Genomic DNA, 17,836 nt, shown 5'->3' on the forward strand with positions numbered 1-17,836 from the left:
AGTTTAGGAGACATGCTGCCCCAGGGCTCTCCCGAGCTGGGGATGCCGATATTAAACAGCTCACCGGGAGCAGGAGCTGCACTGTGGCTTGCAAAGTGATGGGCTTAATTGTGAATTAATGGTGAACTATGGGGCAAAATAACATAGCAGGGACCACTGCAAGGGCACAGGGCAAGTAAGCACTGTTATGGCTGTGGGGGCTCTCAAAACATCACCTGCACAGCAGAGGCAGCGCCAGGTGACGGCTGCAAATCCCCAGCAAAAGTGTCTACGACAGGGAAAAAGCGCCTGCACATATTTCTAAGCAATGGCTGCTTTTCCCATCACAGGAGTTTCATCGGCAATGAGGACATGGATGTTTTTTCACTTTTTCACCCAAAAGCTGAGATCCGCTCCCACCCTTCCCCCCAGCCCCGCTGCCAGCCCCATTCAGCCAGTAACAAAAACATCCACGTAGCCAATAGCGACTGATGGCCATATCTGAAGAAAAACAGCATGGGGATGCAAAATCCCATCCAGCCACAAAGCAGCCAACTTTCAGACTAACAAATTTACCTTTGAAAGTACTTTCAGAGGCAGAGAGGGAGCTTGTCAGCAAAGGCTTCTCAGGAGGTGCTGGGAGGTCGGTGGCTTCCCGTGAGCTGGTATGACGGTGCGTTCTGGTCCCCAAGGAGGAGAAGGTCTCCCCAAAAGAGCTGGTGGGGTTGGTGCTGGTGGCAGAGCCTCTTGTCACCACAGCTGTGCTGTTGTTTGCAGGGGATCCTGGAACCCCCATTGCCACGCTGGGTACGTCAGCACCGTGGGGATCTGAGTTCAGTGTCACCTCTTCTGCAGCTGAGATGCTCTTGGGTTCATAATTGCTGCTAGAGGCTAAACAAAGGAGAACAGAAATGTAGAACTGCATACACATAAATGAAAACAGCTGGGTAGGTTTCAATCCCCTATCAGTAGATTTAGACAATGTATACATGAATATTCAATACGGAAATATTTAATACTGGGAAATCATTAAGACAGGGAAAAAAATAGTCTCTATATAGGCAATCCTCAAGTTATTGCTTGCAAAATTCAACTGAAAGTTTTCAAGGAAAATCTATCCTTCTCTTCCAACAAGAATAATATTTATCCATACTTTCATTTCTATGAAATGTTTTTAAATGTACAGAATCTGCCAAATACAATATTATTCCTCCTTTCTTTAAAATAAAAAGGATGTATTTTGTTTATAAAAAGAGTTTTTAAATAATGTTCTGAGTTATACAGCTAGCTATCAAAACTCACTCATGGAAGCGCTTTCCGAAGCAGACGGCGAGTCCGTGAGCAACAGGTCTGTGGCACCTCTGCCACCACCACCATGGGCTCCCAAAGACACTCCAGGGGACGAGGTCTGGTCAGAATTGCTGGTGATTTCGATACCAGCAGTGGAAATCTCTGCTGAACCGGCCAGTTTGGTGCTGGCTGGCAGAGACCTTAACGTCCTCCCTCCACCCTTGGTGGCTGTTGTGGAAACAGAGGTGCTGGTGGCGGGGAAATCCGAAACTCCTCTCTCCGTGGCCAGGATGCTGGACGGGTGGTAGCTGCTTCCAATGGCTACGGCACAACAAAAAAAACCCTGAATTTTTACATATGAAATTATAAACAGATGGAACCATTTTCTTCCCAGATGCTTACAGCGCACATACGGATATTAAGCATAGGAAGTTTTCAATCTGGACAAAGTGCTCTTTTGGAAAGGCTTGAATCCTCTTGCTGCAGGAAGATCTTGCACAGAACCCGGGGCTCGCTGCCAGGACAGCACAGCTTTGTGAGAGCTGGGGCGGCTCGGCCGGAGGAAACCCCAAGGGACAAGGACTGAAGGGACTTGCCTTTAAATCCCACCTTGCTCTAAGACTAGTGGAATTCAGCCAAGGCTCTCTTAGTAATTTTTTGGAGCTTGAACACAGCATCAAACAGCAAAAGGGAGAAACTTCAGCATGGCCACGTTCCCATATGAGCCTACAGCTCACTACACACCCCAGGGCTTAATGGGACATGGGGAAAAATGCTTAAGGAAGCACAGAATAGGGTAAAACAACGTATTATAGACTAACCGAGCTCATCTGTGCCAGTGCTTTCCTCGGCTGAGCGAGAACGGCCAAGTTGGTGCTCTGTGGAGAGCCCAGGGAAACGTCTCCACGCTGGGGCCATTGAGGAGGACGCTGATGCCGGGGGCTGAGCTGTGGAGCTGGATCTTGCCCTTCGGATACCGAAGCTCAGGTTTTCTGCAGCCCCACTGCTGCTCCCAGCAGCTGTGGCAAAGGGAATGTCACATGTCAATGTGAGAACTCTGGAGATGTGTTTGCTCCTGCAAAGCCCTGGGCACTGGATAAGGACTCAGCAACCTAGAGGTTTTAAATAAGTTCATGTGGAGTGGGGCAAAGTCTCTGGTTTTGAGAGCTTCAGAAATAGCTGCTTGCAAAACAAGTGAGGGGAAGACATGGAGCCCAAGGATCTCAGGTTTGTTGTCCCATACAGGTTACTGAAGCGCAGATATCTCACCCTGTGTAGCTGAGAGCAAACCCACCCGGCGTGGCCATGAGTGAGGGTTTCACACTCTGTAGAAACATGGTCATAAGGTCCAAATATTTTAACCTTTTATTTTTTTTTTTTTTTAATGGAAAATATTGAGGGGTTTTTTTTGAAAAATTATTTTTCCCATTGCTTTATGCTGCTTTCAGCAGGGCATTTCAGCTAACCATGCATATTTGTAACAAACACAGAGAGTGTACAAAACACAGCATCTTCCTTGTTTTCTTTCAAGAGAGTAAAAGCTATATAAAAACTTTTTAAAGCCCTAAAACAAATCCATGAGCCAGCAAAGCTCACCTCTGAAAGTGTTGTCTGTGGCAGGCGATGCTGTGAGCAAAGAGCTTGTGGGGTCCCCCGTAACATCCCTGGGGTGTAGCACCATGTGCTTTGCACCGGTCTGGGTACTGGAAGCTTGGGGGGATGACTGGGGCTGTCCTGGAGAGCCAGGGAGGGGGGTGCTGGGGATGGGCCGCAGTGTCCCTCTACTGCTGCCCGAAGGGCTGGAGGAAGGGACTGTGGTGCCCGTGGTTGGGTTGTCCGGTGGCTCCGTGCCTGTCCATCCTCTCTCCGGTCGAGAAGGGCCACCGGTGCCTGCAAGGCAATGGGAGAAAGTGAATGAGAGCATGAGATGGGCTGAGCTGCCCACCCAGCATCCTCCCCCTCAGCCTGTAGTCCCCTTGCCTGTACTCTGCGTACAGTAACTTTGGTTTTGGGAGCTGCACTGAGTAATTCCTAATTTTCAAGGCCAGGAGAAGCCACATGGATCCTCCTCTCCACCCTTGTGCATGAAGCAAAACAGAAAACTGCCTGAGCATATCAGTGAGGAATGAGGGCTGGATCCAGCGCAAAAAGCTCTAGTGATGCAGGAAAGCCAGGCTTAACCAGTGCCCAGTTTCTCCAGCAAACAGCATCCACCTTTTTCCTAGGCTGAACTGGGATGGCTCACCTGGGGAATGAGTCTCCACGGATGGAGGCAGCAGCACTGTCCTCGTTGCATTGCTGAACCCTGCCACGTCCCAGGTCCCTCGGTGCCTGTCCAGCATCCTCTCAGCCGAACTGGTGCTGATGGCTGTCAAAACCCATGGTGTCCCCTCAGCATCTATAGGGGTGCTGAGAGAAGCCAGAGCCCTCTTGCCTCTCTCCCAGCTGCCTGCAGCATGGTGATGGCTTCCAGTGGCTGGAAAACAAGGTGGAGATGGTCATGTTACCACTGGACAAGTTAATTTTTTTCTCACCGGGGTGGCAGCAGCATCACCCACAGTGGTACCCAGCCCTAGGATATGCAATAGGTAGGGTCACAGCTGCATCCCCTGTGTTCCTTCTATTTAATACAGAGAGTACTGCAAGAGGGACTGCTGGGAACAGAGCTTTTCCATCATCAAAAAATATCAGTATTTCAAAATCTGTCTTCGTTTGTGCATGACAAAAGAAACACAGATTTAAAAAAAAAAACCCAAACATTAAAAATGCAGAAGGCAGAAAGGAGCTTATGCCGGGACCGCCAGCAGCTGGCAGCCTGGGCATGCCAGCTCCACATGCTAATCCCTAAGTAATTAAAAAAAGAGGAATTAAAAAATTAAGGAAAATCTCTATGGTCATATCTTAGCAAGACACTTATTTCATCTAGGAATATTAAGAAAAAAAACAAAGTGGGTAAAGGGCAACCAGCACAGCCTTGTCCCGCTGGTGTGGGAAACAGACTTTAATTTCATGCATGCTTAAAAACAGTACACTGGTTTACTCATGAACACAGTCCCACCTAATGTGGTGAAGATTATGAAAAAGCCCAAAGGTTAAGTGTTCACTTGCAGGATTTTCACGCGAGGACCTCAGCTACAAATCACAATGCAGATGGTCAGATATTATTAACGTGGCTACTTGTTGGGTTCGTGATGGGGTTCAGGTCCCAATGGGAGGAGCCCTGGGGATCCTGGGGGGTCTCTGCTCTGCTCGCAGCCTTTGAGCTCTGCAGAGGGACAAGGACTCCCCGGCATGCTGCTTGGTGGTGAATAACAACAGGGGCAGCTCCCAAGAATCACCTTCATTGTAGCATTAAAACAAAACAAAACAAAAACAAAAAAACAGCTTTCCTGAGATTGTATTTCCTCTAAAAATCTGCATTTCTAGCAGCGGGGCGAGAATACTTCCTAACCACCAGGTACACTCGGTCCACAGGATGGGAGACTCCTGCATTGATAAAACTCACCAGAAGGATGGCTGTGGGTGGGCAGGAGGGTCGCTGTCCCAGCAGAAGAGCTGCCTGGGGGTCCTGCTCCTGGTGGGGTGACATCCTCATCACTGGGGGGGTGACCAGTGTGCCTCGTCACCCCACTCTCTGACAGCACCGCACCATGCCTGGCAGGCAGTGATGCTCGCTCCCCGCTCCTGCCCAGCATTGTCACCAGCTCGACACTGTCCACGAGAGTCCCAGAAGTCCTCATCTCCATGTGCAAACTTCTCGCCTGATGGCTGCTTTTGATGACTGAAAGGAAATACAAGAAAAAAAATTAAAAATCCATCGGTGCCGGACATGCAGGCTCAGTTCATTGCAGTAACACTGAGGCCAAGCTCTGATCTCATTTACACTAGAGAAAATTTTGCATAATCAAAACACAGACATGAAATTTATTTTTGGATTCACACCAGTGGAAATTCTTGGTCTTTGGGACCAAATGCCAAAACTCACCTTTGTGAGCAAGATTAATTCAACTCAGCATCCCCATGATTTTGCGTGTGTGTTAGGAGAAACAAATCTTTAAAGAAGAAAAAAAAAATCCTTAAACAAATAACTGATGGAGATATGTGCGGTGTGGAGTCCATGGAGGAGTGTGGAGGTGTCCAGAGCTGACAGTCAGCTGGAGCCCAGCACAGCCCCTGTGCCCCATCCCAAGGACGTGATGGGGGCAGGGCCGGCCCCATAGCTCTTCCCCTCTTCTCCACTTGTCCAGTGCTTGCTGGACACTGGCCTCGAATCCCACTGCCTCCAGTGAGACAGCGTGAGGCTGCCTGAGAACTGGAAGGCAAACAGGAGGGTTGGCATAACCCATCCAGCCACCACAGGGCACCAGGACAGAAGAGATCAACTTATGGTGTGGATCACACTGGCCATCCAGGTGCTGAAGCACCCCAAGACAATGCACATTTTGGTGTACCTGATGTTAATGTCTACCAGAAAATGAGAAACAAGATGGAGAAGTTTGTGCATCTACAGGTCTATTTTCTGTGAGCTAACACTGCCAGAGCCCTACTTCATCCTAAAAGCATTTGGGTCTGCTCTCTTGCTCCTGTTGGAAGGCTGCACAGAACCCCCAGCCCTCCCGTCACCCAGAATAATCTTCTCATTTCATTAGAAAATGAATAAACACTTTTATGGAATAAATGTTGGTTCTCAAGCCAGCATTGCCCTTTAGCTTAGCTAGCTCTTCCCTCCGCTTGCTCTCCACCAAGCAATCATCTCATCTCCTCTTTCCACAAGTTTCTCCTGCATTTCTACCACCTGCAGGATCTCATGGACCCAAAGGGACTTCTCCCAAGGAAGTCAACAGGCATCACACGCTTTACACTACAATATAAACGTGTTTTCAAATTAGGCCCTAAGCAAGGACTGAAGACATTACTTGACAGGCAACTTCTCAGCTCAATCATTAATGCTGACCACCGGTAGCAGCAGCAGGATCAGTGCAGCAGCTGTAGCTTCAGCCTTGGGTCTGCCACCCAGCCCCATACCGTCTGGAGTAGAGCATCTAGTGACAGCTCCCATGAGTGGTTCCAGGGAGATTGGTTGGGGGAATCAGGGTTTCCAGGCTCTGGTACCAGCCAGGGCTGCACAAGGATTTCCCTGCACGTCAGTCATGTGAAAACCAGCAGCGACTGTCCCTGCCCTACATTACAGGTACTGCCAGTCCATTGCAAGTCAAAGCGAGTTCAAATCATGGCCGTGTCATCTGAAATGGCAAGATCCCCATTTTGCCCATCTTCCTTATAACCAAAACACAATTGCTGGGCTGGAAGCCCCTCAGGAAATCGAGGAAAGTCAAATAGAGGGAGGTGAACCCTCCCCATTTTGCAGCTCGGAGATCCACCAGGCTATGGTACACCTCCTGCCCACATTGCTCTACTCCCTGGCACACCCATGGCATCTCAAAACTGGGTTGCAGATGAAACGCAGGCAGTGGCTAAAGGCTGTGCCTCAGAGAAAGCCCCAAGGAACACCCACTTTCCCTGCCTCGTGTCTCCTTTTGGGGTGCTGTACCTGCCACACAAGAGGTGGCAATTTCAGGAGCAGTCTCTTCTCTCCTTCTGCAATAGCTTCAGCAGGAACACACCAAGAAAAGAGAGGTATGTAGGTAGGACAATCTGCATTTCATCCTGGGAGTCTGAGCACCATGAGGCCCAAGGAGACAAGAGCTGCAGTGGAGCAGAGCCCCCTTGAATGCCTTTAATGACAGCGATGTCCATCCCTCCAAACATCTTCACTGCCATTTGGATCATGCCCCGTCCCATGAGCCAACTCCTGTCTCACGTAACAAGCTGCTCATTATTGCCCCTTGGATTAAGGGATGCAAAGTCTCAGGGGATGCTCACTATGCTCATTTGCAAGCCAGTGCCCAGCCTGTAATTGTAGCCCACAAGTCCATTTATAGCAGCCCTGATGCTGAAAAATTTGGGTGTGCTGCTGGAGGGCGGCACACTGAATTTCCCTCTGCTCCCCTCTCGCTAAAAGCTTTCAGCTGTGCAACCCATGCTTACCATGCCCCAGCAGCCGGCTTGGCTGCACAGAATAAAGGAGAAGCAGCAGTTGCTTAAAGAAACCCTTAGGGGATGAGAATAGACAGAGGGAAATTTGCTTTCTCAGGTTGCCAAGTCATTTGTCAACAAGCATTCCAGCCAGGCATGCTAAAATATATAGTGGGGCATTGCAGCAGGCATTTAATTGCCGCTTCTTAAAAATAACCCTGGAAATAGGAGCAAGCAGTACCTTCAGCTATGACCCCTGATTGAACAGCAACTGGTCTGAAAGTATAATGCTGCTGGTTGCTTGTCTGGTGGTTGTTCTCCCTGCAAATCCACCCCGAAGTTTTCTCTCTCCTCTTTTGGCTCTGCAGAGCTGCTGGGATTAAAATGAAGCAAAACTCTTTCCCTTATCATGGGGGTCAGCAAACTTGGCTTTGAGTGCAGCCAGGGAGTGGATGGGCTGAATACAAAGGTATTCTTTACATGTGTTTTTTAGAGTCATCTGGCATTTTTAACTCTGCCCTGCAAGGTATGCCAGGCCCAGTGCAGGGAGGAAAACCACATGCCAGCACGAGCTTGCTCCCTGGTTTGGTGGGCGCAGAGCATGAGCCATGCTGGAAAGGCCAACCTACGGCATGTATTAAGGAAATTCAAAACAATCAGTCTGCTCAACAAAGTAGACATGTAGTGTCAGCTGATCACAGAGCCATCAAGCCTGCCAGAAGTGCAAGACATCCGCAATCTCCTCTTCAACTTGCCTGCAGAAATTAGCCTTCAAAGATGACCCTCTGCTGAAGTAGATGGACCAGATGCAAACTTCTTCAAAAAAAATATACACGGGATCATATGGCCTTGCCTGATACATTAAAGGTTTAAAGCAGAGTGGCCCTTTAGCTCAGGTACCGATTTGTCACTAACAATGTCATGACATCCTAAGCTGCCAACTGCTTTCCACGTTCTAGCTTCATGTAACCACAGCTGCCATGGGTATTATTTGACTTCCAGCACAAAACCCTCCAGCCACCCACCAGACTGGTGTTTTCCTTCCCAGTTAAAACTAGCAGTGATGCTCACCAGACAGGTCGAGTCTCGGAGTCACTTTTTCTTCGTAAGCATAACAAGTCCATGGCTTGCTGGGAGCTGAGTTATAGCACGGCCAGGACAAACAGATCAAGTTCCAGCTGATTTCTCAAGGCTTTGGGGTTGCCCCTGGCAGCCCGGCTGGATATCTACCTTGTGAGGCTCCTGAGAAATTCCCTTTGCATCAGGGACTTTTGTCTCCATCCCTGGGTGCAGCACGGGCCAGGAGGTGGCTGCTGCCAGGACAATGTCAGGGGGATGCTCAAGGCTCAACCGTGGAACAACACAACATCAAAAGCACAATACTGTAAATTTTCAGCAGTGGCCGTGATCTCTCACAGACATTTTAGGGCAGGGAGTGAGGAGGGGTGTATGCTGCCAATACCGGGGGAGCAGGATCCCTACAGACAACATTTGGCAGGAGCATCGCAGCCAGCCAAAGTACACCGTGAGCCATCCGAGCCCCGCTGCTTTCCTGCAGAAGGGATTTTTTTTCTCCTCAAAGGGCAGAAAAATATTCCCTCAACCACGGAACGCAATTTAAATCTGTGTTTGCACACAAGGAAAGTCAAGAGTGGTTGCTCGGGAGGGTGGCGATTCCCTGGGGACCGTTCCCAGTACGGCCGCCCATGCAGCCGCTGTTTTGCCAAAGCTGCGGCCACCTCGGGAGCATCCCATGCTGAGCTGAGCACGCGTGAAGCTAAAGCAGGCTCCTCCCGAGGACAGGCAGCTATAATTATAAAGCCCACATCTGTTAACATTGCATAATCTTAATATCATCTGAGGCTCGCGAAGGGAAAAAAAACTCATCGCATCTTAGAAAACTCCTTGCCGGCTGTAGGTAAAGGTTAGGAAGAAAGGCAGGCTGCGAGGGAGGAGAAGTAGGGAGCCAAGCGGGGCTGGCGGCCCTGTGGCGGGTGACACGGGTGGCTGCCGGTCCCTGCCGGGGCCAGGCTCTGCGCCGTGTTTTGAACGGCTGCTGCGGATGTCGGGATCATGGGTGGAGGCCGGTTCGGAGCCAAGTGAGTTTGTGCGAACAAAAGCTACAGCCCTAAATCTGGACTGTCCAGGGCTCTCTGGGATTTTCAATTTCCTTCCTTGTTCTTGCCCTGAAAGAAGCAGTTCGAGGTGGGGGGAGGATGGGGGGGTGTGTGAAATGGAGCTTAGAAAAAAAAAATCATACTTGAGATGGGTCAGTTCAGTGTAAACATGCTGATAATATTGCTTGGGGAAGGTCCCTTGAGTGCACTAAGCACAGGAAGAACGCGAGAGGTTTTTAACCACATGTGGTCAACCCTCTTTGCTAATTCTTTCGATATTAATAAACAGAATTATGCAAGCTGGATGAAGAAAGGTGGTGAGAGAGGGTGGGTGGGGAAGAGAAGAGGTGCAGGAAAGCCCTGCCAGCACCTCCCACCCTGCTGCAGGGCTGGGTTTGGATGGGGTGCCCTAATACACATCCCCTGGCAGAGCCTTGCTGTGGTCCTCCTGCTCCTCATCCTCTCCCCATCGGGTCCCAGGCAGAGCAGGACAGCAATTCACCGCACATTAAATCATTTTAACCATAATATGAAAGATTTACACAGCCACCAAAGGTGACTGGAGCTTTAATATGTCAGCTGGAGAAAGGTGATGGGGGTTCAATGCCAGCAGCAGCCCCTGCAAGCACCAAGTGCCAAGGTCCAGGTGGTTAATGCCCATCCAGCTGCTATGGGTGAGAGATGCCCACAGGGCTGGGGACATCAGCATCATCCTCAGCCCCTCCTATGCCAGGCCATGGCACTTTGCTTACAGTGCTGCTTTATGAGACAAAACCAGACTGTGCCTCCACAACACCTCCACTCCGGGACCTATAAAACCACGGAGGATGCTAAAGGCGATTTTTGCTTCCTACCCTCTCTTATTTGTGGTGTGTTCGTGGTCCCAGGGCCTGATGCTTGGAGATGCCATAAAAAAAAAAAAAAAAGGACCCAATTATTGCTCTTAAGAGCAGTACCCTAAAGCAGAGAAACAGGTACTCCAAAATACAGAGCACACAGAAAGCTGCTGTCATGTCCAAAAATAGGCGGTGCAAGCAGAGGGCCCACCTGCAACCAGGGATAAAACCTGCACAGTGCAGGACAGAATATTGTCCTGCTTATCCAGTGCTTTCCAGTCTCTTAATTTTGGTGTCCTAAGCACTTCCCAGTGGAGGTGCAGGGTCCCAGATCACCAGCCCAAGCCTACGAAACACCGAGCTTCTTATTTATTTCTCTTGTAGTTTGGGTTCAATGCACAAATCCCTGGGATTGTACAGACCTACATTGCCTGAAAACCACCAGCCCAGGGCTCAGAGAGTCCCCTAAACCTCTTTGCATGAGCTTTTTTTTTTTCAAATACCTTTTGGCAACTGAATTAAAAAAAAAAAAAAAAAAGTATTGTTCTATTGTTGAGTCTTTGGAAAACACCTTCAAATTCAAGTCCGCTTCCAACAGGGGTAAGCTGTCTCATGACTACCCATACCCTCCCCCCTCAAAAACCCCGTAATAATGCAGAGACACTAGTAAAATCCCAAGCAATCCATCCTTACAGCCAATGTAGAGGTGTCTGAGCCTCCAGCCCCAGAGAGGCCCTGGAACCCACGTCCCTGATGCCTTTCCTGAGCAAAAAGTCCAAAATAGCTGTGTTCATTTGCTTGTCAGCTCATCTATTTCCTACCTCAAATGTGTCCTGTCCCATGTCAACGCAGGAAAAGCCCCTGCAGCCCCAGGGGTGGGAAGGCAGCTTTGCCCCAGCACCAGCTGACAGGCCCCAAGAACACTTACTGAAGGGATTTCTTTCTCACCATTTTCAGCAAACATTGATAAAAACAAGCCAAAAAAATAACCTCCCAAATGTCACAGCTCTCTGAGCACTTGCACCTCCTCTCTGTCCCCTCTCCCACCACCCTGCGATGCTGAATTGTCTCCAGCCACCCTGCCTGCACTGCAGAGCCCAAATCCCAGCACCACCTAATTTACTTCTAAAACCCTGCAGGCTTTTCAGTAACATCCTGCAGAAAAGTTACAGAAAATATCACCCACGCAACACTTCTCCTTCCTCTTTCCAGGGTTTTTGAAGTCCCCTGGAAGCTTTACTCGGTGGGAAGGCAGCAGTAACCACATCGGTGCTTGCAAGGGCAGAGTAAAAACCATGCAGTGTCCCAGTCCAGTGTGGTTTTAACTGGTGCTCCCATGCGAGGGCAGCGCTGCTGGAGACTGTCAGACGGCTCAGGGAGGAAGTCTCCTGGCAGGGCTCCACCAAAGTGGAGTTGCTAGGTCACTGGAACAATAAAAAGGCAAGAAAAAACATCCTGGCTGCAAAAAAAAAGGGGGGGTGGGAAGGAAAAAAGCCATGGTAGTGTGTACAGTACTGGTTAAGTGGAAAGAAACTGGGATGGAGAGAGCAGGACGATGCCGCTGTTGGCTTTTATAAGCACACAGATTTATTTCTAACATGGACCTTTCTCCAGAGCTCTCACATGAATAACTCCAGAAAATTGGAATCTGTCTCCAAGGTTTGCAATTGTAAAAATCTCACACGGGGCTTGCTAGAACAATATTTCCAGGGAAGCTAGCCTGTCGCTGCTATGGAGAGGTTAATTACCCTTTGCACTTTAACTAGGGCATCACAGTCCATCATCGTGTAGCCTTCTCGCACCATCAGACACCCCCAGTACCTGCTCGTGCTCATTTAAACTGGGTAATATAAGAAAACTACCTCCAAGCAAGGCTGTTTTTGGGTGATAAGAGGATGAGCAGCCTCACAAGGTGCAGAGAGCTGTGCGGCCCCAGGGCTCGGGCTCCTCCGTAAGGAAAGGCGCAGGCAGCTTAGAAGCTGCAGGATGAAATTTTGCTTTCTGAAAAAGTTTAATTTCAAAGCCAGAAGGGAGCATTAGCTCATTCTGTCTGACCTCATGTATAACCAAAGACATTCTGTGTAGCTTATTTACTCCCAATATAAGCTCAGTGACTTGTATTTGACTTAAACGGTTATTGCAGGGGAAAAACACCCAGCAATTGGTATTTGTGATTATCTGGGAATGTGCTTAAAACCACCCAAACTAGAGGCAAAGCACAGATTTTTCTGCATAAAACCTCAGCGTGCATCAAGAAGTGATGCCCAGTGGTGCGAAGTGCATGTGCAGCAGGAGCTGTCTGCCCCACGAGCCAAGGGCTTTGGAGAAAAAAAAAGGTGGTATTTTCATGTCAGACACTGGAAACAAAACCACAGGTCCATGCTCCAAATTGGTCTGAGCCCAGGAGCTGCTTCCCACAGCCAGGAGGGGACAAAAAATACTGCGAAGATGGAGGAGGGAGTAGGAAAAGGGGTACTGGCATGGCAAAAGGCCATACTGGGAGCAGCCAGGGCCTGCCATGGGCTCCCAGGAGCAGAGCGATGCTGCCCATCGCTGTGGGGTGGGCATCGGTCCAAGTGTCTTGACCAGAGCCTTGCTCCAGCAACGCACTTAAGAAAAGCTCCTCAGGGAACTATTCTCCATGCTTAATGCTAAGCACACACCAAAGAGCTCTTTTGGCCAGCAGCCACGTTGGGGATGATGACCAACCTGGAAAGTGAACAACTTCTCAAGGATGTTGTGGGGATGAAGGGTCCTCTCAGATGCAGGAGGATCACAAGGCCACCAAGGGGTGGGCGCGTTTTGGTGACACACAGATATAAGGATCACTGGATTCTTCCCTTCATGTGGCCTAGCAAAACACAGCCTCACCCCAGGGGAAAAGTGATAGCAGTCCCAGCCTTATACCCAGGTCTTGTCGCCCAGAGGAAGGTGGGGTGCAGGGCATGGTGTCACGGCACTGCGAACCGTGGATCCTCTCATGGCTCCTGCTCTTCCAGCAAGGGATGGTGTGACTTGAGAGGCGATGGAGAAAAAGGTAAACAGGCAAAAAATAAAGCAGCTTAAAGAGAAATTAATCATCAGACGAGATAAGGGCCCCCACCTCCCTTCCCCCCATCTGCTGCGAAAGGATGATGATCTAAATCGCATTTCCTAGATGACACCGTGCTGATCTGCTGCCGGAAGTGGTGGTGCCAGCACTCAGGATGGTGCGGGACCTCCTTGTTCCAGGGGATGAGCCAGGTCCTTCCCCGCTGGCACCCGCTGGCCAGTCACCATTGCCACCGCGGAGGAGCAGCATGACCCAGGATGGCTGGAGCCGGTGTCCCTCCTGCTGCCCCCACCACTCTCTCGCTGCCTCTGCAGTCACACGTTTCCTTTCTGAGAACCCGGTGGGGGGAAGGGGTTTACCAATTCCAGTGCCTTTCTGCCCACATTTCGGGGAGGCTGTAAATAAGACGCCTTCTTTTGGCTGTGTCCCTGCTCTGCAGCTGGCAGCCCCGTCACCAAGCACTGTGGCCAGCAGTGGAAATGGGTGATGGAGAAGGGCAGGATTGGGCTGTCACGCTCCAAGCTGTCACTAAGGAGTCAGGGTCAGGTCACAGCCTTGGTGCATATGGGCACTGCATGCTGAGAAAGGCAGTACAGAGGATAAGAAGACAGAAATCTGCACCCAAACCCCATCTTACCACACACTGACCTAGCACAGAGCCACTCCACATCGACCACCTTGGCACGCTCTCGCCATCAAGTGACCATTAACTTTGGTCTTAATCCAGCATGTGAAACACCTTACCCAGCACCAGACAATCTTTGGACATACCAGCAATTTGCAGGACAGGATTATGGGATCTCTGTCTGCACAGTATGCACAGTTCTTGGAGGCCACAAAATTGCTCATACTCCCATTGCCTTGGTCAGAAGCCTCCTGGTCCTCATTTGGATTTCCTCACACATGTATTTGTTTCATGGCCCTCAGAAAAGACCATCTTCACAATTATTCTGCACCCTCTGATCAAGTTTCCCTCCTAAGAAACATCCTTTCAAAGGGCTTTTATCTGCAGAGTTGGCTGCCAGTCTAATACTGCAGCCCCATTCTGTATTCGCTAAAAGAGCTGATAATGTCCTAAAAAGAATTAACATTTAGATGTTAGTCCTGTAACTGAATCCGAATCAAACAATGATGACTGTTCAAATGCCTAAAGCTACTCAGGGGTATTTTCATTTGAGCTCTTCCAAGCTTGTACCAGGGGTATGGAGCTTTCCAAAGATGCCTTTGTGAGCACCAGCTACTGAAAGCCTTCTCCTTGTCCCTCCAGACACAGATACGATTATGCCCAGCTCCGGCACAATGATAAAAGCTGAATTACAAGAGCAGTATTATGCTCCACAATCAGGGTCCTTGATTCCGATTGACAAGGAAAGCAAATCATGCGCAGTGGGTTTGCTGATCTTTCTACGCCTGGAAATTCTTTCTCATCACAGGGGTAGAAATTAGTTCAATACACAGGGTTACCTTTTGTGTTACCTCCTCAGAGTGCTAAATTACCTTAACTTGTCAGTTCGTAAGATCTTACAAGTTATGCAGGGTCAAACCTGGCCACCACTTGTATGGGATATCTTTCTTTGCAGAAGGTTTAACTACCAGCTACTACAGTTTCCCTGATAAGAAAGTGCTTTCTTACCTATAATGGCTCAGATGTAGCAGGACAGCTATTCAGAGATGCTGTGAAACCTTCCTTTGGCATAATTTTTTTTAAATGTATTAGATAAACATCTTCTGAGATGATCCTGCAAGGGGAGACATCTTGAAATCCCTTGGGAGATGTCTTGAGATCCCTTTCAGACCGGCCTTTTGCTTTTACAGAACACTCAAAACCAAAACCAAATGAAAAAGCCCTCAAATATCCAAATTTCAACCTAAATCCCCCCAATATACGCATAGTCCAAAAAGTGCTGTCCTCGCCCCAAAACAGATCCTGCCGCCCTGGGTGGGCAGTAGTACCCTCCTGCTTGGCTATCACAGAAGGTATCTTTCTGATAATATATTGAAGCCAAATCTCCAACTTAGTGTGATTCATCCCCATTTCAGCAAAGTTCAACAGAGCATGATGTTTCACACTGGTCCTCGGGGCTTAAGAGATTTTCCACAAAAGGAAGGGTGTTAACGCCAGTGTCCTAACAACCAGTGATGTGGGTAATTGTGCTCTATAGATCCAAATTCCTCTTGTCACTCCAGAGGCAGAAGTGCTTTTTAGCCTGCTCTTCAGGATAAAAAGAACCCTCCTTTACTACTCAAAGGAACCTGTCCATCAGTCCAAAACTCCTGCATGGGCTTTATTCCATGGTCTAGAGATACCTGAGGGAATCCAAGGGTGGTTCTGGTAGCAGAAATGACAATGATGTCCACTTGGTTTCAGAGGCAAGAGGTCAGTCTGATTCCTATAACAGCCTTCAAAACTTCTGCCATCATAGCATGCTGAAAAATGCTGAGAAAAATGCCCTGAATATGCATGTGCAACACAATGTCCTCTGGGAGGTGCAGCCTGGGCTGCACCCCTGGGACAACCATTAACCCTGACGAGTTAACCCTTTATGCACAGTTTGCATGCCTTTCTATCAGATCACTCAAAACTTCTCTTCACTCCTTTCCCAGACAATTTCACTCCAGAGCTAAATTAGCTCAGGGTTAAAAAGAAAAGGGCAGTTTCTCCCAGACTTCAGCTGCAAGATCCTTGTTGCCATCTAACCTCTGTGCAAAAGGTCCCTCAAACATCTCCCTGTTTGCCTTGGCGAAAGAACCACAAAGGTCATGGCATTTCCAGAGGACTTTTTGCAAGCGCTGACCTGGGACCCCAAGACAGAGTGTGCAGGCAGAAAGGCAAAGAGAAGGACCTGGTCACATTGTGAGTGACACAGTCACCCTCAAACAGCTTAAACTGGACAGACCATAGTCAGGACTCTGCAAACACAGTTTTAAAAGTCCTCCTAGACTTCACATCCTCACAAAGAATGAAAAGGCAGATGGAGTTTGCTTCTCTCAGCAGAGAGTTGATCAGTCAAGGTCAAGGTATTTGGAGAGCTAGACAGAAAACCACTGAGTTTGCACCCAATTTTCCTGCTGTATTGTCCAGCACCTCTTTACACATCCTCTGTTTTCCTAGCAGAGCAGGACAATTAAGACAGCTGAGGTTTGTTTGCACTTCTCCTGAAGACACACAGGCAGAGCCCTGTCAAGCAAGGGTGTCTGAAACCGCTCCTCTGTCTGGACTCAGAAGCCTCTGGAGATCAGCTTTGAACTAGTGGCATTTTTAAATACAGTCAACCTGGACTTCTTGTGTGTCTCCTGGAATTGCAGCTCACGTTTTCAGGGAGTTTTTATCTACCACCTGGACAGCCAAAAGCTCTTTTTCTCCCCCTCTAAGCGATTCTCCTGTAACGACAACTCCAGGAGTTGGGGTTTTAAGGAAAGGCAGCCAAATCTGAGGAGGCTCTCAGCACAGACCCTGACTTTTGGCAGCAGCGTTTCCTCACCCACAGCTGAGATGCTCACTGCAGCTTGGGAGATGCTTAAGTAACCAACTGCAAAACTATTTATCAAATGACTCCAAGTCAAGGGCACAGCAGATGCAGATGCAGAAGCAGATACAACCCTCCTCAAGAGCCCTGCCCACGCAGAGGACAGGCAACAGGGAACGCCTTCATCCAAAGCCATGGGAGGGACTGGGGCAGCAGCACAGGAGCAGCAACAGCATGTACGATAATCCCTGTAAGTGCCCTGCTTATAGGAAATAGGTGGATTTTTGCATTTCAGGCACTTTTGAAAAGACACTTTTTTTATCTCACGCATTTTATATGGGTTTCTGAAGAGATGAAGCTCCTGAGATCGCACAGTCTTGTCCTCCTATCTATCCCCCCCGCACATTGAAACAAATTAGCCTAGAAGGCAGAGACCTCCAGGACAGCAAGTTCCTACAGGTTCCATGAAGACAGGCACTTTGCTCAAGAAGACTCCAGTGAGCGGAGTGGTTGAGAGAGTTGGGGTTATTCAGCCTGGAGAAGACTCCGCAGAGACCTTATTGCAGCCTTTCCATACTTAAAAGGGGCTTACAAGAAGGATGGGGACTGGCTTTTTAGCAGGCCATGTTACATCAGGACAAGGGGTAATGGTTTTAAACTAAAGGACGGCAGAATCAAGTTAGACATGAGGAAGGAATTTTTTAGAATGAGTGTGGTAAAACATCAGCCCAGGTTGCCCAGAGAGGTGGTCAATGCCCCATCCCTGGAGACATCCCAGGCCAGGCTGGATGGGGCTCTGAGCAACCTGATCTGGGTGAAGATGTCCCTGCTCATGGCAGGGGGCTGGACTAGATGAGCTTTGAAGGTCTTTTCCAACCCAAACTGTTCTGTGATTCCATGATTCGAGTGTGCAGCTTGAGAAGCTGCTGCACCCAGCCCAAGGATGGTCTCTGTGGCCATGGGACCTGTACACACTCAGCACCCACAGAGCCCAGAACAAACTATGTCACACGCTAGTGCCACCCACCCTGTGGCAAGCAGAGGAGAGCAAGCCACAGC

General features: G+C 49.1%; 1 protein-coding gene across 1 annotated transcript in view; it reads right to left on the reverse strand.

The window, feature by feature from the left end:
• Nucleotides 1-17,836, reverse strand: part of LOC308041973 (uncharacterized protein) — a gene marked incomplete at both ends in the record, with an annotated part of 47,803 nt that overhangs the window by 23,311 nt on the left and 6,656 nt on the right. The window contains 5 exons of the mRNA XM_080346970.1: nt 556-870; nt 1,282-1,590; nt 2,236-2,288; nt 2,841-3,159; nt 4,721-5,050. Of these exons, the coding sequence (XP_080203096.1) occupies nt 556-870; nt 1,282-1,590; nt 2,236-2,288; nt 2,841-3,159; nt 4,721-5,050 (1,326 nt within the window). The remainder of the gene's footprint in view (nt 1-555; nt 871-1,281; nt 1,591-2,235; nt 2,289-2,840; nt 3,160-4,720; nt 5,051-17,836) is intronic.

The sequence above is a fragment of the Nesoenas mayeri genome (genome assembly GCF_963082525.1).
Source record: "Nesoenas mayeri genome assembly, chromosome: 6".
Taxonomy (NCBI): Eukaryota; Metazoa; Chordata; class Aves; order Columbiformes; family Columbidae; genus Nesoenas; species Nesoenas mayeri.